The 24,239-nt window shown below is 34.3% G+C and overlaps 1 protein-coding gene across 2 annotated transcripts in view; it reads right to left on the bottom strand.

Moving 5' to 3' along the window:
* Positions 1 to 22,130, bottom strand: part of DCN (decorin) — a 39,748-nt gene extending 17,618 nt beyond the window's left edge. Inside the window, exons 1-3 of one of the 2 annotated variants that reach the window (XM_084878840.1) lie at positions 21,786 to 22,130; positions 17,532 to 17,787; positions 6,012 to 6,124 (exon numbers count right to left, since the gene is read on the bottom strand). In XM_084878840.1, the coding sequence (XP_084734966.1) occupies positions 6,012 to 6,124; positions 17,532 to 17,754 (336 nt within the window). In that variant the 5' untranslated portion in view covers positions 17,755 to 17,787; positions 21,786 to 22,130. Of the gene's footprint in view, positions 1 to 6,011; positions 6,125 to 17,531; positions 17,788 to 18,552; positions 18,737 to 21,785 lie in introns of those variants that run through there. The other variant, XM_084878839.1, reaches the window with a different exon arrangement.
* Positions 22,131 to 24,239: the final 2,109 nt, after the last annotated feature.

The following is a 24,239-nucleotide window of genomic DNA, read 5'->3' as shown; positions in this document are numbered from 1 at the left end:
AAAAGCAGTAACTTTCATTTTCAGAAATGCAAGAATATTTTCTCCTACTAACAGCTGGTTAATTAAACCAGGCACATCTTCGTGTAGTTCACATTATTTGACTAGTTAAAACTTATTACAATTACTATAATTGTTATCAAATCCTAAATGATGCATTGATGATTGAAACAAAATCCTAAGAAATTCTAATGAATATTAGAGAAAGTTCAAAAACTTATAAAAGTTTACATAATAGTAAATTTATATTAACAAGCAAAATGTCCAGGAAATCAATAAAAACCAGAGCTAGAGAAAGACTGAGAGGACTTGTGCCATTAAAATACACCCAAAATGGTAGATGCTTACTTCTAAGTGCAAAGGAAATCTTCAGTTGCCATCTGTGGAGGAAAATTCTGAAAGCTTAATTATAATTAAATGCATTAAATATGGTTTGAAAATATGTTTTAAAAAGTCAACCTGATGATGTATTACCTGCTATTTCAGGTAATAGAATATTATGCCTTTGACTAGATGATAACTAAATAATGCTTCTACCTGTGAATGCAATGCAGCAATAACTGCTGCTAAATTTTGTGAGCATGTGACATTTGTCCCCAATTATTTCTTCAGTAAAGTGGGAATAATAATAGCACCTAGAGCAAGCATGTCAAATTCATGGGCCAATTATTTGCTCCGTGTTAGCCTTTAAGTTTGACATGCTTGATCTAGAGGGATTGTTATGAGGATTAAAAATGACAATGTGTACAGACTGCTTCTTTGCAAAGTTATACTTTCAAATATTATTGTTTTTGTAAGTTATAGTCCAGTGAAAAGCATCTCTAGTTTCAGAATAAAACAAATTTGAAAAAAATAAACTAAAAATTTTAGTCATAATAAGGTAAAATTTAAAGGTCTATGTAAATTAAAACTTCAGCTAAACAGATCCACTCATGAAAAAGTTATTCGTGTATATACAGTATTGCTAAAGACAGTTAATGTGAGTTCCATCCAAAGGGATATGTATTTATGAAAGCATAGTTATTAAGGAACAGGCAAAGGCTAAATGTTGAGATGGGGAAAAGCTGACTAAGTACACCGGCTAATGACAAAGTCCAGCTGCCAGAGAAAAAGTCGAAGGTGAACCCTAGGTTTTCTTCAGATCAACTGATGAAAAGAAAAACAAGCAGAAATGGGTTATCATTAGCTAATTTAAGCCAAGAGAAGTGAGTTAGAAGAGAATGTGTGGTTTGGGGTAAGAAATGCCTTGAGTACTACTCAATTTAAACTTGAACCATGCATTTCGTTGGTAACTAAAGATAAAAGTGATAGCCTGGGAGGCAGGGAGAGGCAATAAAAAAGGTGGTGAGCAATAGAAATTGGGTAGAAATAGGAGCAAAAGTATTTCACCACCTTCATCCAAGAAAGTCATACAAATATACAAATTTTGTTTATAAGATACATAACTATTGTGGATGTAATGTATAACATGATGATTATAGTTAACACTATGGTATACTTGAAAGCTGCTAAGAGAGCAAATCCTAAAATTTTCCATAATGAAAAAAAGTTAATGTTTATATGAGATGATAGATGTTTACTAACCTTACAGTGGTAACCTTACTGTGGTAATCATTTTGTAAACTGATCAAATTAAGGAGGGAAAAAGGAATTTTTCTGTTAAATCATTTTTATTTTAGCTTAATCCTTGCTAAATTTTCATTTATTTCTTCCCTTCTCATTCAAGTGTGGCTTTCCTATCTGAAATTATAGTGTTTATTTGCATAATAACAAGGATAGAAATTATCATGAATGGAAGAGTAAGAGAAAAACAGCTGTTTAACATTCTCTGAGTGGTTAAAGTTCTAATAAACTCTCTCTCTTCTTCCAATGTGTACTTTGAAGTAGAAAGATTGCCAAGATGATAATTGCCTAAAAGCATCCTTAGAAGGAAATATGGAAAAGAAAGACTCATTATTACAAATGCCAGATTTAATGAGAACATCCAGAAACTTGATATCTCTTATTTCAGGTTATGAGAAGTTTAAACAAATTATTCAGATTATAGTTAAACACACAGGAAGTAAGAATTAGAGAAAGAGCATTTTCTTTCCTTAATAAAATGTAGCTTGTCTAGCCAGTGTGGCTCAGTGATTATCAACTTATGCATTAGGAGGTCACCGGTTTGATTTCCAGTCAGGGTCAATTTCTAGGATGTGGGTTTGATCCCAGTAGAGAGCATGCAGAAGGCTGCAAATTGATATTTCTCTCTCATTGATAGTTTTATCTCTCTCCCTCTCCCTTCCCTTTTCTCTAAAATCAATAAAAATATTTTTTTAAAGAAAAGTAGCTTGAGGGTAAACGTATGAAAATAAAAATATTTTTAAAATATTTTAGTTTCTTGAAACTAATGATATTCTTTTTTATTAACACCCCTTTTAGTTTAGTCCAGTAACAAATGAAATAGTCATTGACAAGCTTGTTGGCAACATAATTGGCTCACTCTCAGTGAAACCATAACATGAAAGGCAGAGAGAGTGTGAGTGGGGGCTCAAGGCCCAATAACCTGTCAGTGGAGATGGATCCTGTTAGCCATGGTTTGAGCCCTCTAGCTCCTCTGCTATTTTGGAGTGTGGATCTTTCATTCTAGCCAGTTTCTATTTTTATTTTTTAAAATTTTTATTTTCATCTATTTTATTGATTTTTTCACAGAGAGGAAGCAAGAGGGATAGAGAGTTAGAAACATCGATGAGAGAGAATCATCGACCAGCTGCCTCTTGCACACCCCTTACTGGGGATATGCCCGCAACCAAGGTACATGCCCTTGACCAGAATCAAACCTGGGACCCTTGAGTCCGCAGGCAGATGCCCTATCCACTGAGCCAATCCGGTCTTGGCTCTATTTTTATTTGTCTGCTTCTTATTTTTTTTTTTACATTTCTTTCTTCTTACACACACATACACACACACACACACACACTCAATAAAAAAAAAAAAAAAAAAAAAAAAAAAAAAAAAAAACCTCATCTTTTTTTTTTAATTCTGTTAATATTATAAGATCTCTTTGTTCCATATTTTTTCAATACACTAACTGGTAACCCGATATTTTTCTCATATTTGGTGCTCATATCATTCACTGATATTATATTGTGCTTATATTGCTGGACACTTCAATAGATTGACTATGTAACTTTATATGTGCTAATATTTTAATTAACTATTTCAAATAGAATCTTTAAATTTTGTTTTCAGTATATTTTTATTGATTTGAGAGAGAGATAGAAACATCAGTGATGAGAAAGAATCATCAATGGCTGTCTCCAGCAAACCCCACACTGGGGATCAAGCCCTCAACCTGGGCATGTGCCCTGACTGGGAGTCAAACCATGATCTCCTGGTTCATAGTTTGACATTTAACTACTGAGCTATACCAGTGGGGTGAGAATCATTAAACCTTAAGGAAAAAAAAAATCTATGCTTTCTTTTAAAGTACTGTATCTTTTCTCCTAATGGATAAATGGTTATTGCCTTTCTCATCTTGGCTGTCACAAAGTTGATAACTACATTTTTTTCTTCATTATATGAATTGTATAGTATATTATGATCAGTTCATTTTACTTTAAATTACATCATTTCCCTTGAAGATATATTAAAAATATATCTTCAAGGGAAATGATGTAATTTTTACTAGAAGCCCAATGCATGAAATTCATGCAAGGGGCTCAGGGCCCTGCCACCACAGCAGCCTCATCTGCATCTGCCCTTGCAGCCCTGGCTTCTGGAGAAGGTCATCTGGTCTACTTAGCATATTGCACTTTTATTATTATAGATACAGCCAGACTATTCTTTTATTTTACTGTGTATTACTTATTCTTACAACCCCTCGATTATTTTTTATAACAGTTAAGAGAAATAAGTATACTTCAGTAGACAAGAGGACAAAAAAACTGTGGTACATTTACACAGTGGAATACTACAGGGCTGTAAAAGAAGGAACACTTACCATTTGCAATATCATGAATGGACTTGGAGATTATTAGGCTAAGCAGAATAAGCCAGACAGAGAAAGACAAATATTATAAGATCTCATTTATATGTGGAATATAATGAACAAAATAAACTGATTATCAAAATAAAACCAGCCAAAACTGGTTTGGCTCAGTGGTAGAGTGTCGGTCTGTGGACTGAAAGGTCCCAGGTTCGATTCTGGTTAAGGGCATGTATATCAGTTGCGGGCACATCCCCGGTGGGGGGTGTGCAAGAGGCAGCTGGTCGATGTTTCTCTCTCATCGACGTTTCTAGCTCTCTATCTCTCTCCATTCCTCTTTGTAAAAAATCAATAAAATATATTTTAAAATAATTTAAAAAATATAATAAAACCAGAGGCATGGATACATGGCAAAGAATGACAGAGGTCAGAGGGGAAAGGGGTTGGGGGGACTGGATAAATGAATGTGTAGAGATTAGCCAAAGAACATATATGCATAGTCCATGGACACAGACAGCAGTGTGGGGATAGTCAAAGGCAGGGGTGAAAGGGGTTGAGTAGAGGTGGGTAAAGGGTGGGAGGGAAATAGGGGACATGTACAATAGTGTCAACAATTTTTAAAAAAAAGAGAGAGGAAAAAATGAATGTTAAATTAGAGTGTTCTATCTTTACATTAAAAGGTTAAGAATGTATTTCTATGGTATTTATTGCCACAGATAAGTAACTGATCACTAGGCAATCCTCTACATTATTTAAAAATTCTAACTCTTTACATTGTAATGTTAATGTTGAACAAAAATCTGCATCCCTAAAATTCCATTCAATTGTCAATAAGACAATTTTGGCATCTTGTAGTTGAAGGAAGAATTTCAACTTATCTTCTCCAGCATGGTCCTTCAAATGTATCACTCAGGACCTTTTTGCATGCAGTTTAGATATCCACATCTCCATCAACTGCCATCTAAACATAATTTCCAGATTCTTTATCCTCATAATGATTATTCTTCAGATGCTTTATGGTTAATGCCCTTCTAAAAATGTCCACAACTAGACTCAATATTTTAAGAGTGGCTTAGCACAGTAGAGTACAGAGACAATAAGACTTTTAGTCTCTCTTTGGACATTAAAATCTAGCTTATTAACACTAACTATGCAATGATATTTTGATGGGAAACCACAGGTGGAAAGCTGGACTACATAATACATTTTATGGGGATTCTGATGCCCTATGTGGACAGTACATATACTCTTACAGAAGGCTACCTGAGCAAGGCTTAAACCTACTTGATTAGGTTGGCATGTCTCATTTTTTAATGCAATTTCTCCCAAATACAGTTATATTCATTCTTTGTCCTTCTTGACCCTTCTCGATGTCCTGGGAGGCTGTCCTCTGATGACTTCATTAACTATATGTCTTTGTCCTCTGACCTCCAGTTAGGTTTAACCACAGAATACACTAGCAAGGAATCAGGAGATAGGACTATAGCTCCCCACCTTTCTCATGACTTTGGGACTCCCTAGTTCTGTGAGGCCTTGTGTGTGTGTGTGTGTGTGTGTGTGTGTGTGTGTGTGTGTGTTAATGGAATTATGGAATTTAGATGAAATTATAATTAATAAAATATACATGTTTACTCCTTTTTCTCTTGGTGCCAATCTGCAACCTTACAAAGTTATTTGCACCTCTTATACTATGAACAAAAGAAATAAAATAATACTGAGATTAGTCTATTTTATTTCACTATTGAAGTACAATATAAGGGAAGATGAATACTTTTATTCATGAAACATGAGAGAGATTAAGATTTAAGGTAGTCTTGAGAAGAAAATACTAAGTATGGTATATATGCTGTATACTATAAAAAAAATTGGCTGGTTTTTAGGGGTTAATGATTATTATGATATGGTCTTCTATCACCTAAGAGAATTGGATAAACACTTAGGTGCTTATTTATTACCACATAGTACTCTTGGCCTTACCTAAGTTTTATTTTGAAAAATACTTTGAGTCAGATCTTGTTACAACTAAAAAATTTTAAAACATTCTTACATGAAGGTCCTTCAGGTTCTTAAAGTCCCCATCTTTGATTTCAGTTATTTTGTTGTTTTGCAGGTCCAGCAGCGTAGTGTCAGGTGGAAGATCTGTTGGCACTTTATCCAGATCTAGTATGAGAATAAAAGCCATTTCAGTCAGCAAAATGCGACACATCACTACAGAGTCACAAAGGATGTGTTTATAAGGAAATTAATGTTGCAATGATAATTTTGCAAGTATCATGTTTTTCTTTTCTACGTATTATATCTATTCTAGTTTAAAATATCAGCTTTACCTTTTCCAACCAAGTCTGATTTTCTCAGTAAAATGTTATTTTTATTAATTACTCTTCTTCATAAGAGCAAAAATAATATTTTGTAAGAGTATGGCTCAAATAATTAGTATACAGTATATTATACCTCATTGTTCTTATTTTAGAAAGTTATCATTTTGATAAGTGTTAAGTGCAAGCTATTTGTAAATCTGTACCCTTTAATACATATCCTGTCAGTAAAGAAGAGCTTTAGCCAAATCATCATGTAAAGATCCTTTTGATAAACCTAACATCGTCACAGATCTACATTTAAAATTATATAAATATGCAACCATGTTGTTGCATCAACAACTTAAAAATTTATCCAAACTTTGGAAGTTCTTTCCATTTTAATTGGAATCCCAAAACCATATCAATGTATTTGATGTTTTATGACTGATGGAATTACAATAAAATGAATTAAAATTGTTAGTGTGGCTTGTCCAAAATTTACTATATGAAGCACTCCTTTTACACTTTAAATTTTTATCTAAGTAACTGAGTTATTATAGTTTATAAATGTAAACACATTAACCAAACAAATGTTCTATGGTATTAAAACATATTTACTCAACTAGATGTATAAGGATGAACTGTTTTTATTTAAAATGAATTGCATTTAAAATAAATCATCATTTTGAATGTTAATGGAGAAAGATATTAAATTACATATATATTTGCCTTTCTTTATTCCATTGACTTTGTTTCATATTGATAAAGGATGTCACTCAACATTTGAGTTTCTATTAACTTAAATTATGTAATTGTTTCTGAATTTTAAAGTGTATAGCATAAATCAGAAATATTTTTCAAACTTTCCACCATATCTGAAATATGAAGTACTGCAAATCATTATTTTATTCATTCAATAACACTTTATTGAATATCTCCTAGACACCATCAACTTATTAGGCACTGGAGAGAGAGTAGGAACAAGACAAAAATTATCCACATCATCATGGAAAATATAATTCAATGTACAGTTTTCAATTTTTAAAAAGTTACAACAAGGCATACAATGACTGCTATGTTGGGAAGAAGATATCCTTCCAATTTTGAATGTAATGTAAGCGCATATCAAGGTAGCCATGAAAATTACAGAAAATATATCTGAAATCACCTGCTCTAAAAACAAAGTCTAACTCCCATTTCAGTGATCAACAATTATTTTAAATCAGAGGCCTGGGGCATGCATTCATGCACCAATGGTGGTCCCTCTGCCTGGCCTGCAGGATTCAGTTGAAACCAGTTCTCTGACATCCCCTGAGGGGTCCTGGATGGTGAGAGGGTACAGGCCAGGCTGAGGGACCCCACCAGTGCACAATCGGCTGGAGAGGAAAGCAGGAGGTTGGCCAGCTGGGGAGGAACTATGTGAGGGCTCCAGGATGTGTCTGGCCCTTCTAGCTCACTCCAGATCAGCTGGACCCCAGCAGCAAGCTAACCTACCAGTCAAAGCGTCTGCCTCCTAGTGGTCAGTGCACATATTAGCAACTGGAAACTGGTAGACTGTCTGCCCCCTGGTGGTCAGTGCACATCATAGCGAGCAGTTGAGTGGCCTTAGCATATCATTAGCATATTATGCATTGATTAGTTGATTGGCCTACCAGTCGACCAGACACTTAGCATATTATGCTTTTATCATATAGGATGTGAATATTAAAATGCAGGGGAGATGTGATCAGGTGCATTCACCTTCTGCAACAGCATGGAAGGGCCTGGAGAGTATTATGCTAAATGAAATAAGACAGTCAGAGAAAGATAAGTACCATATTCTTTCACTCATACATGAAATCTAATGAACAGAATAAACTAGCAAACAAAGGGGAAACAGACTCATGGGTACAGATAACAGACTGACAGCTATCAGAAGGTAGGGTGTTTGGGACTGAGTGAGAAGGGTGAAGGGATTAAGCAAAGGAAAAAACAAAAAAACAAAAAAAAAAAAACTCGTGGGCACAGACAACAGTGTAGTGATTACCAAAGGACAAGGTGGGTGGCGGGAGGCAGTAGAAGAGAAAGCAGGGATAAATAGTGATAAAAGAAGACCTGACTTGAGGTGGTAACACATCTTGAGGTGGTAACACATAATGCAATAAACAGATAATGCATTATAGAATTGTAAACCTGAAACCTGTATAATTTTATTAACCAATGTCACCCCAATAAATTCAGTAAAACTTTAATTTAAAAAATAAAAATGCACTGATTTTAAACATGCATAAATTATATTCCAATAGCGCACAGAAACAGTTATTTCACAGAGAAATAATAAGAATAAAATGTTTTCAGGGACAATCAGCAAACCAACTACCAGAACAGCTGCCTTGTAGAAGGCTTATTCAACTACACTATATTGTGATCAGTGCCATTTTCAGAAATGTCAGTTTGCTGATTTCATGCAATTAGGAGTGGTAGTCTTCTGCCAAATCTTTGATAATTAGTATTCTCTAACCAAGAAGAGGCACATTCCCTTTAATTTGAAAAGAAGTTACTGCTTACATTTCATCATTACTTTGCCAAAGTCCCTTAATTTCCAGTTTGCTTACTTTTATATTTGTTGGACTTAAATTCTAGTGGTCCTATTAACGTTTGTTCAATGCTAAATGCTAATAAATTTCAGATGTGAAGAGAAAGAAATGATATATTTGGATAGCTGACAATGATTATACTGTTATCTAGATTTCATAAGAAAAGAAAATGCTTGGGGTAAATTAAATACCATTTTTGTCTGAAGAATTTGCATACAAACATCTTTTTAAAACATATCTATTTTTATTGATTTCAGAGAGGAAGGGAGAGAAAAAGAGAGATAGAAACACAAATGAGAATCATCTATCCGCTGCCTCCTGCCTACCCCGCTACTAGGGATCAAGCCCACAACCCAGGTATGAGTCCTTGACTGGAATCGAACTGGGGACCCTTCAGTTCACAGGCATAAAAGGGGACCCTTCAGTTCACAGGCATAAAAAATGAAGAAATGTAGATGAAACTATAATTTAAAAGACACATAAGAGATATTTAAATAATTGCAATATATGTTTACAGTTGGACTCCAACTTGCACAAATAAACTGTAAAATAAAGCATATAGTATTTATAAGGTGATTGAAAATCTGCACTTTGAATAAATATTTGATGATGTTAAGAAATTTTACTTTTAGATATGAGCTGGTTGTTTTTATTGTGCTATATACAATTTTTAATATTTCATAGAAATATACTGATATATTTGTTGTTTAAAATGAAATGATGGCCTTGCCAGCATGGCTCAGTGGTTGAACATTGACCTATGAACCAGGAGTATGTTGTTCAATGCCTGGGTTGTGGGCTCAATCCTCAGTGTGAAGTGTGTAGGAGGCAGCTGATCAATGATTCTCTCTCATCATTGATGATTCTATTTCTCTCTACCTACTCCTTCTTCTCTGAAATCAATGAAAACATATTTTTAAAAAATAAATTATGTCTGCTTCAAAATAATATGGGAGGGGGAAAAGTCTTGAGGATATATCGGAAAATGTTGGCATTAGTTGATAATTCCTGAGGCTTGGTGATGGGCAGATAATATCTCTTATTTTGTATATTTAAATTTACATCTTTTTATAAAACTTATTTGAATTTTTGTCTTCTTGATTCTTAGGATCATTGGGCAAGTTGCTTAGGCTCTCTAGGCCTCAGTTTTCTTGTATCTTCCATAAAATTTTACTGATAACTCAATAAAATATCCTGCAAAATAATATCCTACCGCAGTGTTTAGCTGAATCCCAATTATTGGTATCTATACTTATCGTCAATAAGAAGCTATCTTGCTGATTACGAGTCTGCTTGTCTGTGACAAGTGGTGTGGTTTTTTTTTTTCTTTTTCTGCACAATACAATTAAAATGTATATTCTCCTGGAAGTTGAAATCTCTTTAAAATGTATGTCACACACAAATATTTTACCTAGGGCTCTTGATCCTGGGTGGAGTTTTGGTTTGGTTTGGTTTGGTCTGGTCGGTTCCTGATCTTGCTGCACTCATCATTGTTCCCATGAAGTTAAAGCCTTTGACAGCTTATCTACTAAGCTCCATCTGTGGATGCTGGCCTCTCAGTTTAGTAAGCACATGTTCCCAACAAATATATTCCTAAAAGCTATTCATGGTCAATATAACCCTAACTTAATGGTAGCAAAGCTGCACTCTTTTGCAAATCTTAAAAATATCAGTCTTTGTTTATATTAGGCTATTCTTTTTGTCGAGAAATGCATATAAATCTAGACATTTGCATTTTTCAAAGATGACATTAAGCATATCTCCAATTCAATGTGCTCTTATTCAATACACACTTGTTCCAACCCCATTAAAAAATGGAGTCAAATTCCTCTCCCTTTTAATCTGGTCTGGCCTCATAATGCCTCTGTGAACTAAAGCAATGTGGTGGATGGAAGTGACACATCATGACTTTTGCAGCTGGATCAGAAGCAGTTACACAGCTGCTATCCAATTCTTCTGGGATGCTTGCTCTGGGGGCAGCCAGAGGCTATGTAAGAAAGAATCCTGTCTATGCTGAGATCACATGCTGGAGACGCCACCTGAGACCCTCCAGATGTCAGGAAGCAGAGCTCTCAGGCCACAGCAACACCAACTGCTATCATGAGAGTGAGCCATCTTACTTGGGCATTTAGCCTAGGCTAGCAACCCCACAACTATGGCACAACTGATGCCTGACAACAAATGGATGAGAGACCCCAAGTGAGAAGTCTTTCTGAGCTCTACTCAGATCTCCCATCGTAAAATCATAAACTAAATTATAATTTTAAGTTGCCAAGTTTTGAGGTAATACTTTTTCAGCAACAATAATAGGAACAGACTGGTTCCCTATATTTAATTATTTTTCAATGAGCATACTTTAATATAATTCTAAATTTTCCATTAAAATGCAGTTATTCATAAGGCTATCCTCAATTATGCATTTAAAATATTTTTATTGATTTTTATTGAGGAAGGAAGAGAGGGGAGAAAGAGAGATAGGAACATCAATGATGAAAGAGAATCATTGATTGGCTGCCATACTGGGAATCTAGCCACAAGCCAAGCATGTGCCCTGACCTGGAACAGAACCATGACCTCCTGGTTCATAGGTCAACCCTCACCCACTGAGCCATGCTGGCCAGGCTCAATTATGTATTTGCTCTCCCATATTCCATCAAAGGAACTTCATCTTCTTGAAAATATGAATATTAATAAAAGTAAATAAAATTCTACCCATGATCTTAACAGAAAATTATCTCTGAAGTAAAGATTTATTAGTGAAAAGAATTGTACTTTTTCCCCTAGCTGCTGCAGTGATGGATAGCGTTGTTCTGTTAGCCAATGTCAGCAATCTGCTAAACATCATGTTGGACAAAGGCCAGGTTGTCCTAAAACATGTTTTTATTTTTCCCCTGCCCTGAGGCAGGGATCCAAAATCCATGATTTGTTCTTGTTGATTTGCACCATTTTTTTTTAATAATTCTGTCTTCAATTTAATAAGTAGGATAATGGTGCTGCATTTCAGTTTGGGGCATATAACCAAAACAATATGTACACGTCCAGCCCCATCAAAATGCCTTTCTGCTCAAGCCATGTAACTTTCTCTCTTTCCCTCTTAAAAACAACTATTAGATGTAATGGTAGTTGGATCAGTTTTGAGAAATAGAAGATTCCCTCTTCAATTAGATTGTTTTTCAAATTAAACTCAAGGAAGGTTTGTTTCCTTCTAAGATCATCCCCAAAAAGAATAAGAAAGGGTGAACCATAATCCTATGTCCACAATTCTATGTCAACTGATTCTCAGTCAGACATGTTCATCCTGTTTCCAGTTGGACAGAATCAAGAGTATTATAGGATTATGCACTCATCCATGTACTAAGCCATGTGTTTGTTTATGTATTCATTCGTCAAGTGTTTATTAATGCATGAGAGCCTATCAAGTATAAGGCATTTAGCTAAGTAGAGGGCCTATAAAGATAAATTATTGTGATGCTTTCCTTCTGGTAGAGAATATAGATGTTAAAACAGGTAATAAAAAGGTAGTGAATAATAATTATTATATATAATTTATTCTTAAAGAATTATAGTGTAGCTGCTACACAGCTTTCTCCTCTTATTAAGACTAAAGTGAAAATTTGTTTAATTCTTCTTTATCCTTATTTTCAAGAAAATATGTAATTTTATTGCTACTCTTTTGAAGGAGAAAAGTTAAAATTAAAGGGCCTCTGCATTTCCCCTTCTAACCAGATTGTCCCCTGGAGCCAATGACGGTCTTACAGGGGAGGATGTATCACAGCTGTTGTCTCACAAAAAGCCTTGATCCCACACAGCTGCCTCTTTTTCCCTCCTGGGACTGAGAAGGAAATGTGTCAGTTCTCCTTCAGATCTGGGAGATGGAAGCTTCCTTTGGCCTTCTCTCTTCCCCCTGCCCATTTAACCATTTGCATCTGGAGACTTGGTTATATGAGTTGCTCCTGGATGTTATTCTTGCTTCATCTGAGGATCTGTTATCTCTCTAACCAATCCTAATTTAAGGAACCTACTGGGCATGCTCTGTGCATAGTACTTTTCCTATACCATGTTTTGGAGTTGCCTTTCTAATACATCTAAACTCCTAATAATGCATCAAAACTCCACATCCCAGTTGCTACAGAGCCAGACATACAGCCAGAAAGCAACTGAGCTTCCAGCATTCACTCTACCCCTCTACAAAATAGCCCTCATTTATTCTTCTGTGTTGATTTCATGGATACATAAGGTTTGTTAACTTCATGGTAAACTAACTTCCCCGTCAAGAGACAAGCTGGATTACAGTAGGTGCTATGTTGTGACCCCCTAACAGTTGAGACAATGATTTAAATAAGGTAAGAAAACAAACTTTTTATGGGTTATACAGTTTTCCCAATTTTTTGTTTTGTTTTTGTTTTTAATTAAAATCTCTTTTGTGGTATGAAGTACATTGTAGGAATGGTATTTATTTGTAATGATTTTACATGGCAAAATAAAACCTTCCATCTTTTGGCATTATTTATACAGGGCTTAGTATGCAGATGTGAATCATTTATGAGTATAAAATAGCTTAGTGCTTTACTTTGCTTAATGCTTCACTCAGCCAAACTCATTTTTCTCAAAGGAATAGTGTTGGAGAACACTAAATTGTTTAATAATTGCATAATTATTAACTCTTCTAACTCTTGTCTATTTACATTGGAGGTGATATGGCCCTCTTTTGGAGGGATAGAAAAGAAGACAATTTTGTATCCTACTTGACAAGACATATACTTTTAGAGATTCTTAATTTCAAAGAAAAATAAAATAACATATCAGTAATAGCCTCGTATTATTAGACAACTTTGAATGGTAAACGGAATGTAACAGTTATTATGGTAGACATTTACAAATATTTTTATTCTTATCTAATGAAAATATGTTCTCATTTATCAAATGAGAAAACAGATTTTGAAAGTTTTTAAATTACAAGCAATAAATAGTAAAGCAGGAGTTGAGCAGAATGGCTAAACTGCACAACCCGAGTTCTTTCCATCATTAAATAATTTTAAAACAGTATTTCAATTCTTTTGAATCTTGTTTATAGAAAATATATCAATAGCTATTACTTTAATTTAGATAAATGGTCAAAAATCAATGCTAATGATTATTTAATCTGTCAGGGCTAACCTGCCTTTTAGTGATAAAATGAACATCATTATCAAATGATCAGTTGGACAGTTGATCCAAAGATGAAGGGCTAATCTAAAGAGAACACAAGTGAGGGGATTGGTTTTTCTTCAAGGCACAAAATACATAAAACACAGCATCCAGTCACAGGACCAATATTTGGACTTTTTTTTTAAAGGATCTGACAAGAATGAGTTGCATTGTGAGTTTATTATTTTAAAGTAATGCAGTTTCTGAATTTGCTATTCCTACATTTAGTTTTATATTATTAATTTTTATAAATGCTATACTTAGGAATGAGTTGTTTTATGTTTTAAGAGGATAAAATAAGGAATATGATATAGACCTCATAAAAGTCTGGTTCAAATTACAAACAAAACTGCAACACTTAGAGCCAAACCAATTTGGCCAATATCTATGGAGAACTCATCACTTTCTCCAATAGTTTAAGGCATATGTTTGGGTTCTCAATATGCTATGTCCTAGGAAAACATAATGTAATACTATTCTGATAAGATAGAACTAGGATCACAGTCAGTGTATCACCTGAAGGCCTCAAGTTTCCCATGGAGTAATTATTCTTATAATTTCACTTCTTAACTTTAAAAGAATTGTTTAAAACTTTGATCGTAGTGGTAAAAATAGTCAAACATTTTAATTAAAAAGTGCTTGTTTATATTAAACATTATTTAGGTAGTAAGTTGTCAAAAGATTTTGCCTTTTAACACTGTAGCTTCTCCCTGCTAATTAAAAGCTTTGCCAATTATAATTCTGAAAAAACAAACAAACAAACAAAAAACATTAGCCTCTGCTACAGATACACATTTACATTTCTTATCCCAATGTGCCCAGCAGTTTCTTTACTCTAATAACACACACTTTGTGTTCAGATCAAAAGAGAACTTAAAACTAATAATAAAATAAATGGCATTGCCTTTACTATAAGTGAGTTTGCTCATTCCCTTGCCTTTTTTCTTCTTTTTTTTATTTTTTCATCTTTTACTCCACAAAATCATCTCATAGGAAAAAAAATTGTTTTGAATCTCTACTGTGAATCAGGCATCTCACACTTATAATGAGCTTTCTAAGACTCACTATGATTTTTCTAATAAAGATGTTAAGGCTCTGAACAATTTTCCAAAGTCATGAAGTGAGCAGGAGTGAGATAGCAGTTGAAAATGTGAATAGAGTGTCTTTTTTAAAGCAAGTGGGTTGCTCTTCCTTTTAAAAAATGCATTTTCTTCACTTTGTAAGTTATATAAATGTCATAGCACTGTGCTATATATATGAAACTAATATAATATTAAATATCAATTGTGATTGAAAAATAAAAACAATTTATAAAAAGGAAATATATTTTCTGTCTTAGAAATATCTGACCATCATTTTTAACAATATATTTAAATATGCATCTGTGAATTAATAAAGACTAAAAGACTTAGATGAGCCCATTGCTCACTGGAACTCAGCTCTTGTCATTAAACATGGCTCCCCTAAAACAAATCATTATTAGAATTTTAGCCACTTCTTTTTTATGAGTCAGTAAGACTATAATAAAAGAATGCTGTACACTCCGGCCTTTAGAAAGAAGAACAAAAAAATTTTCATTTAAAAACAACACAAAATTAACAAAACAAAACAAAAAAGAAATTATCAAATCAACTATCCTTGGCGTTATTCTTATAACACTACACTTTTCTCCTTAGTGTTACGCAATAGGCTTGGGCCTTTTTCATGATAGACAATTGGAGCACTGTCCCAATATGTTATCAGAATCAAACTTTATGCACCATTTCTTGTACAAGCAAAGTAAAACTATATTTAAGGAAAAATAAAACTTAAGTGAAGTGCCTGGCAAGTCTTCCTTCCTTAAAAACATCAATCCTTCCCTGTTGATAATGTGTGCTGGAGTAAACATGAAGTCTTTTAGCCTTGTTCAGAGACAAGGTGAGATTTAACTTGCATGACATTTCTTGGTAACTTAGCCATTATAGTAACTTCAGAAAAAGTTTTCCACTAGTATATCCATCATATGGTGATTCCTTTGTTCAGATAGTTTCAACCCCTTTGTTTTTCTGCCTACACCCATACTTCATGTAATCTCTAGAGATTTATGGAAGTTTTTTTTTTTTTTTTTTTTTTTTTTTTTTTTTAATTTGTTAGTAACTTAATCTCCAGGCAGCAATTACACAAGTCAAAAAAGCAATGATCACCACCAGTAGAATCTCAGACTCACAAGAACAGGAACTATATCTGTCCTTCTCATTCCTTTCTCCCCAGGGCTTAAAAAGATCTGGCCCATTGTGGGCTCTCAATATATTTAGTGAGTGAATGAATGAATGAATGAATGAATCCAGTGGAATTATCCTACAGGTGTTTTTTTTTACAGCCTTTCTATACATGTATTTGGGTTTCAAATGGTGATGTCAGTATTGAAAAAACTATTTCAAAGTATTTGTTTTTAAGTACTCTTAAACATGTCATGTTTTCCTGGGTCCTGTGTGTAGTTTATTCCAACTGTAGAAATTGGTGGCAATTTCCCCTGAAAAATTCTGCTAGAAAGCATGTTTTGAATAAATATAAGGCTTCTGGAAAAAAAGAGCCCTACTATGCTATGGGTTTCTTCTACAAAGAAATGCACCATGGTAGAATAATTTAATGAGGATTTTTTTTATTCTTTTTTTTCTTTCCAAAAGGGAAATGTACCAAAAGAAAAGAGGAATGTGAATCAGCTGCCATGTAAACTAAATTGATTCCCTTTTGGCTCATGTGTTGGGACTTTAACATTTCTGGCGATTTATCTTCTGAGTGTATTGGTCTTGAAATTCCCAGGCCAAATTTTTCTTGAAAGATGATAAATCAAATTGTATATACAGTGTTGGGCTAAAGATATGGGCTCTGTGATCACACTGGATATTTACAACATACCTTAGTTATAAATATTTACTTTGAAACATTCTAAAGAATATAAATAGCTAGATTAAAAAATACCAAAAATAAAGGCAAAACTAAGACCCAGAGAATAAGGGAGTATTTTGGCATTTGAAAGATAATCTTTTGTTCTCAAAGTTTCCTTGTTTTGTTTCTGATAACTCTGCATACTTTACAATTTAGCAATGTTTGAACTCTGTTTGTCTGTATTAAGCCAAGAATAAAGAGATTGCCCAGGCTTTTTTAATACCTAAAACTTCATGAGTAAAAGCATCATCTAATTAAAATAAACCATCACTCTGTAATCACAGAGTGTAAGACATTGTTTTGCTTAAAATTGTATTTTATAGAAGAGGGACCATGAAGTTCACAAAAGATTTCCTTTTAAAAATGATTTGTCCAAGACTGCAAAATGATGGAGCTGTGACTTAAGGAAAAAAAAAAAAATGATCTTAACCTTGAAGCTAGTTCTGTCTATCCTACTTTGCTTCCTTTACTTCTCATTAGGTGGCACTGTCTCTCTCATTTGGAAATGCAGAGCTTAAAATGGAAAGTGAACGGAATATAACAAACAAGTTAGGTAAAGAGAGCCTGCAGCCCACTCACCCAAATCTGAACACTGGACAACTCGAAGGTGGCATTGACAGCGGAAGGGACACACTGGCCCCAGAGGCTCTAGCTCATGGAAACCAGGAGAGGGATCTTCTGGGCTTAGCCCAGAAGCCTCATCTGCTTGCATGAGGTCATAAAAGTCAAATATGCTCCTCTGTTGAAACGGTCCAGCCCAGGAAACTTGAGCAAGCAGAAGAAAGATGATGGTGGCCTTCATGATTTATCTCATATGTTTTCACAACCAAAGAACCTGGGGAACAAACAAAAGGTTTAGAAGAATAGCCTTGCCTGGTTTGTAACACCCCACCGTGAAGTGAACATAAAGGAAAGTAAAATAAATATTCATGTGTTTTAACAGATTGTTAAGAAGCAGAGCATTCAAAATGTATTTAAAAGGTTATAAGGTAGATTTAGACTGATTTTTATGGCTATTTACTTATGAAAGAAAAACTGAATATTGTTTACATTGATTGTTTAGAATTTTGGGTCTCAATTAAGACAACATGTTATATAGACACATCATTTACAGAATTGTTAAGGATAAATTATGTTGAATTGTTCAGTGCTCACTCAAAGCAAGCCATACCACAGTCAAATGAAGTTTTGACTATACATCTGAGAGATCTCTAATTCCTGCTTCAAGATCTCTCTGAAAGCCAATCTTATCTTTACATCCCACCAATTATCTTAGTCCAGGCCCTTTTATCTCCTGAAACTGTGGTATGAGCTTCCAAAGGGTATCTGCATTGAATATTCCCTCTGTAACAAATCATCTTCCACTCTGCTGCCCAAGTCATCTGAAAATTCAATTTAATTGTATCACTCTTCTGCTAGAAACCCTTTGTTGACATCCATGGTTTAGCAATAAGGTCTACTTTTCTTGTGGTGCACACAAGACTGTTCATAGTTTGGTACCAACCGATAATCTAGCCACATGTCTTTATTTTCACTTCATTCCCATCCCCATCTCAACTCTGACCCTCAAAGATAATTGTCATTTAAAATACCTACCTACCTTGTAAGAATGTTGTAAAGATTAAAAGAGTTAATGGATTTCCCCTGTGTTTTTCTCTGGCTCATCCAGGCAGGATGCTGCTTTCTCTCTCTTCTGTGCTCCCAAAGCATGTTCCCTTAACATCTTTTAAAGAGCTTATCACATTATTTTGTAATTTGTTTTGCGTGCTTGTTCTGCCCCCCCCCCCGCCCCCCCCGAACCCCCTCCCAGTAGAAGTACTCCTTCAGGGCATGTCTTATTTTTGTTTTGTACCCAGTCTTGCACAATATTTTGCACGTAAATGACTCAATTGACCATCAATTTATTAATATCAGTTATTCAATTTGTGCTAAGCAACCAGTTAGTCTGATATTTTTTAAACGTAATTTTTTTTTAATTTCTTTATTGATTAAGGTATCACATATTTGTCCTCAACCCCCCATTCCAATCCCCTGCCCCTCCCCACTCATGCCACACACCCCTATTTTCCTTGACCACTGGTTAGGCTCATATGTATGCCCATAAGTCCTTTGGTTGATCTCAATATCAAATTTCTAGCACAAGAAAGAAATGGAACTGAAAACTTCAACTTGGTATAAGCAAGATTCACTTTTAATAGTAATTCTATTGGATGGTTTCTCAAACTGATCACTTTAAATGAACCAATCACACATATGGAAAATCCTAACTGAACTTTATATGACACATTATTTGGTTTTACCTATAGAATTATTTTGTAAACAAATTTTAAAAAGTACAGTTTTGACAAATTCATATATACAGTATGCATCCATTCATTCACTAAGCACTATATATATAGTGTTAAATTGATTGTGTAGTTAGCTTAAGAGAACTAAACAAAATTGATTAAATCTTAATAAATCCGAGTAACAAAATTTAGTTGATCATGTAGAGAGCAGTCTATTTTTGAGTTGATATATTTAAACTTCATTGAAACTGTTCTAAATATTCCCAAAACATATTGCATCTCTACTTTGAATTTTATAAGAATCCAAACTAAAGCTGCACATTTATAACTAGAACTAATACATACTTGTTTATAATAATCCAATTGTAGCATAAGAAAAAAAGTATTCATATACCCTATCCCTAATGTATCTTTGGGAAATTTTTGAATAGATCTACTAGAGAGGGAATAAATATTTTAAATTTTTTATACTTTTATTTCTTAATTTATATTTATTACTAAAGTATATCAAAGGCAGCACATATACAATATGGGCTTATGGATTTTTACTTTAAAATATTACTAAAATTAATTATTTGCGCTGCCCCTTTAAGTTCAGTATCCAGTTTCCTCTCTAGGAGCCCACTCCCACTCAATCACTGCATTGCCTTTTAACGGAGACTCTCTTGTTTTGGCAGTGTTCCCTTGGATTGGAACTAAGGGAAGGCTTGCAGTCTGTTTCACATTAAAATGCAAAATTTATGGCTTACCACAAGTTTGCTAGCTTTGCATATTTAATGTCTCACAATTTTAGAAGAGAAATTAAGCAAAGTAATTGCAGATTTAATAAACAGTAACTAGAATTAATGCAGATGTCACTTTTTGATCTTTTCTCCAGGACAGAGATCTTTTCTCCTGGTTGCTTCACTCACCCACAAAAGGAAACGTTGAGCCTTCGCTCAAGGAAATATTATCATTTACATGTGTTTACTCTTGTTAAAATGCCGTGAATTCTCCACACAAAATTATTTTTGGTTAAAGCTGCATGGAAACAGGCAGTTTATCGCTGCCTGTGTGTGTGTGTGTGTGTGTGTGTGTGTGTGTGTGTGTGTGAGCGCGCGCGCATGCATTTAACCCTGATTGTCCTGGGGAATAATACTAATATGTCCAGGAACTTTATGCAAATCCTTCATGAACTAACTTCCTTTAAATAGTGCCATGACACTTGAATACTCAGCATCTTTAAACAATTAATGTGGGCAGTTGGTGCTAATAACATCTTTAATCATTTCCTTAAGAAATCAGAAAAATAAACAAAAAACCAACAGTTATCCATGTGGAAACCAGGCAGGCTATTATTTTGATAATAGACTTTTTAAATTTCATTAAACTGTTGTAAATACTCTAAAATGTATGATTCTTTCCTAAATGTTAATTGCTAAGAATAATCTCACTACTTCACTAAAGCTCATTGCCAGAATTTGTATTTTATCAAAAATAACAATCTCTGGTCACTTAGACTACTTCAGCCCATTAAATTAACTATATCATTTCAGATCAACATTTGTATGATGTCATTTATGCCTTTGGAGTGACTTTCAAAGTAAAAATTTAACCCTCAGGAGATAAGTTCTAAATGCAGAGCAAAATTACACTCCACACCCCCCCCCCCCCCCCAGCACTAGGTGAATTAAAAACCTCAAAAAAATAGAAATAATTTAAAAATAAACAGTAAAACCACATTTATCCATTAATAAGAACTACTCTAGGAGGCATCTGGTTCTTTTTCTGGTCAAAACAGCCCTTGGAAGAAAAAAACCCACAGGTATTTACATTTCCAGAGCCCACTTAACAAGTGGTCATCATTTACCCTGTTTTGCAATTAGGATAAAAAATAACCTACACCCTCATTTCATAGTGAATGTATCTTATAAAATTTCATTTATGTTGAAAATACAGAGTTTCTCTTTACATTTAGGAAATTATGTAATTAAATGTGATATTACTTTAGTTAGATCTTTAATAAACAGCATAAATGTTTCCAATGTTTATTTTCACCTTTGGTGATAATTTATATTCTTTTATAGTTTGTAGAAATGTACACTCAACTTCTACAACTAATGACCAGAGTTCACTTCTCTTAGGTTTTAAAAGTTCTTAAAATATACAAGATTTCAGGAAGGAAATGAATGCTTAAAATGCAACTAAGAATAATAATACTTTTCTATCACTACATTCTAAAGAGCTAAACATTTCATTAGTATAAATACAAAAATATAAATATAGATGTCCATCGTGTTAGATCATAGATTTTTAAAAATAAATATTCCTCTTTTTTTTGCAAGAACAGAGAGAAAGAACTAAAACAATGCATGTAATCATTTAACCAAATATTTAACTTCTGTTTCCAAGCAATACTTTTTAAAATGCTGCATAAAGATTATTAAAAGTTCAGCACAATTACTTTTTCTTTTCTTTTTCTCGCCAAATAATCTCTATTTCTCTCAACTCGATCTAAGTTTTATTAGTCCGTAGCAGAGTTCAGGACAATTATTGAAAACCATACCTTTTAATCCGGGGATTTGCCACAGGAGCCCTCAAAGCTGAGATGTAATTACACTAAATATTCGGCCCAAGCAAAAGGGTTTGCAGGTGTGGGGAGGAGGAGGAGGGGTAGGTGCTTCTCTGTGCCTGTCACTAGGTTGAAAATCTCCTGCTTCTACTCCATAGCCCAGATAAAAAGTAAGGTTTCCCTCAATGAACACTACCCGGCTGACACCCACATTAGATCATATGGTAATGATATGTCTCTTGTATTGTAGCCAGAAACTTTATTGGCCTTTTTTTTTTTCCTCCCCATTTGCTTTATTTCTTTTACATCTGCTTAAGATTCTAAACTGCTTATGTGGTCGAGCAGAGGACCTTGACTGGAAATTTCTTTTATTATGTCGATTCATTTCCCTAAAATATTACAACTAAAGGGTTTGTTTCCCCACCCCCACCCCAAGTCCGCTATCCATGCTTTTCAGTCTTGTTTATAAGGAACATTTTTTATACTTCTGAAATGACAGTTTCTCTTGCTTTCTTGATGTATAAGACTGGCAAACGGAATGAAATGAATCTTGTAGTTATTTTAAATGTGGTCTGTGGAAATAAATGAGTAGCCTTATGTGGAAATACTCATTTGGATTCCTGCTTGCCTAGGGCTGTTTGTGCAAATTCAAGTGTAGGTTTTCTGTATATTTTGAATGTGTTTCTAAAGTGTCCTGGATGAAAGCCGTGGTTTTATATGAAAGGCATGCCATTGTTACTTTACTGCTCATAGTTAAAAAGCTTTCTTGTTGTCTCTGAGTTTTTCTGGGTTTTTTTTTGTTTGTTTGTTTGTTTTGTGTGTGTGTTTTTTTTTTTTAATAAAACACACAGAAACTAGAAGTTGGTCACAATTTAATGTAGCCTGGATAGGAAAAGTTTTATTTTCATAGACGACACTTTTATATCATCTAGAACTTTGAAGAGGCAATAGAGTCTATGGTTCTTTGCAAATTTCAGTAAATAGAAGAAGGAAAAAAAACACAGTGCAAATACAAGAAAAGTCATTTATTTAGCTAATGGGAGGCTTTTTTTTTGTAATTCCCTTGCTGAATGCTGTTAGTTCTCTCTGTCTCTCTGTTTTGACTTGTATCTTTATGCGCTCCCCCAGGCTATTACCAGGTGGAAACTTGAAATCAGCATCTGTGAAATATGAGAGGATCCCACTCCCTTCTCCACCCTCCCTTAGTCCCTCCACTGGCCATCTAGTAAGTATACTATTCCACAGCAAAGACTCTTTTGGTTTGATAAAATGTCAAGGAATTCAATTCTAGAATGGGTAATTAAAGGAGGGTGTTGCCAAATTATATTTTTACCTTATTTCCCAAGCCCTGCCTCCCTAGTTTTAACAACTTACCCCACTCCTCTTTCCCTTGGCATTTAATAATTATAATTCTAGTAATTCTGATGTTTTAGAAAAAGGCAAGTATTATCTCCTTACCTGGATTAATTTTCCCTCTAATATTCTCCTGTGTGGCATTTATCTCTTTCCTAAGACATACAGTCACTTCTTTTTTATATCATAGCTATTTATCTACATGTCTGACCCCCCTGAAGGAAGCACATTGTCTTCATATTTTTAGAGTCCCTTCGCTCAAGACAAACATGGCATACAGTAAACTTTCAGGAAACACTTGAATGACTCCATAAAAACATTGAGATTATTGGCTATGGACCACACCATGATTATTATTTTGCCCACTCCTGACTTATTCCTCATCAAAATGCATTCCTACCAAAGTATATCTGACAAATAACAGCAATAATTATTAAGAGACAGAGGCGGGGGGAGGGGCCGGGAAAACGAGGGGGGTGGAAATAAAGGAAGGGAGAAAGGGAAGAGAGGTATAAATGTATTAAAGAAAAAGTAGAATTAGGATAAAAGGAAAAAAAGACATGATGTGGATCATCTTGGTTAAGGTTTACATCTTGATCTTTCCCTCTGATAGCAATCGGTGTGAACTCAGACGATTCACGTAATCACCCCAAGTCCCAGTTTCCATATCTGTAAAGTAGGCAAAAATTATTACCTTATTCATAATGTTGGAGCGAAGATGCAAGGAGACAACATACATAAAGCGTGTTAACTCAAAGCATGATCCCAGTAAATTGAGTGCTTTTTTAATGAGCTAGAGAAATTGTATTTACTACTTCATTTACTACATGATTTACAGGTGAGAAAACTGAACTCCAGTGATCTGCCCAAGTTCACCTAGTTGGTAAGCACAGCAGAAACAAATACTGAGGTCTGCTAGTTTTCCATTACTATACACATTTTAAGAAAGACCAAACTCAGAAGACACAGAAATTTAACTATTTATCAAAATGTGTGGGTAACATGCCTTTGCAGACTATTTTAAAAACTGTGACCAAGTTATAACTCTCTTTTAATTTCATATTTGTATAAGAATGGATATTTCCATCTTTTAAA

This window comes from Pipistrellus hanaki (assembly GCF_964339955.1).
Source record: "Pipistrellus hanaki genome assembly, chromosome: 3".
Classification (NCBI taxonomy): domain Eukaryota; kingdom Metazoa; phylum Chordata; class Mammalia; order Chiroptera; family Vespertilionidae; genus Pipistrellus; species Pipistrellus hanaki.
This window is presented reverse-complemented; position numbering and strand designations above follow the sequence as displayed.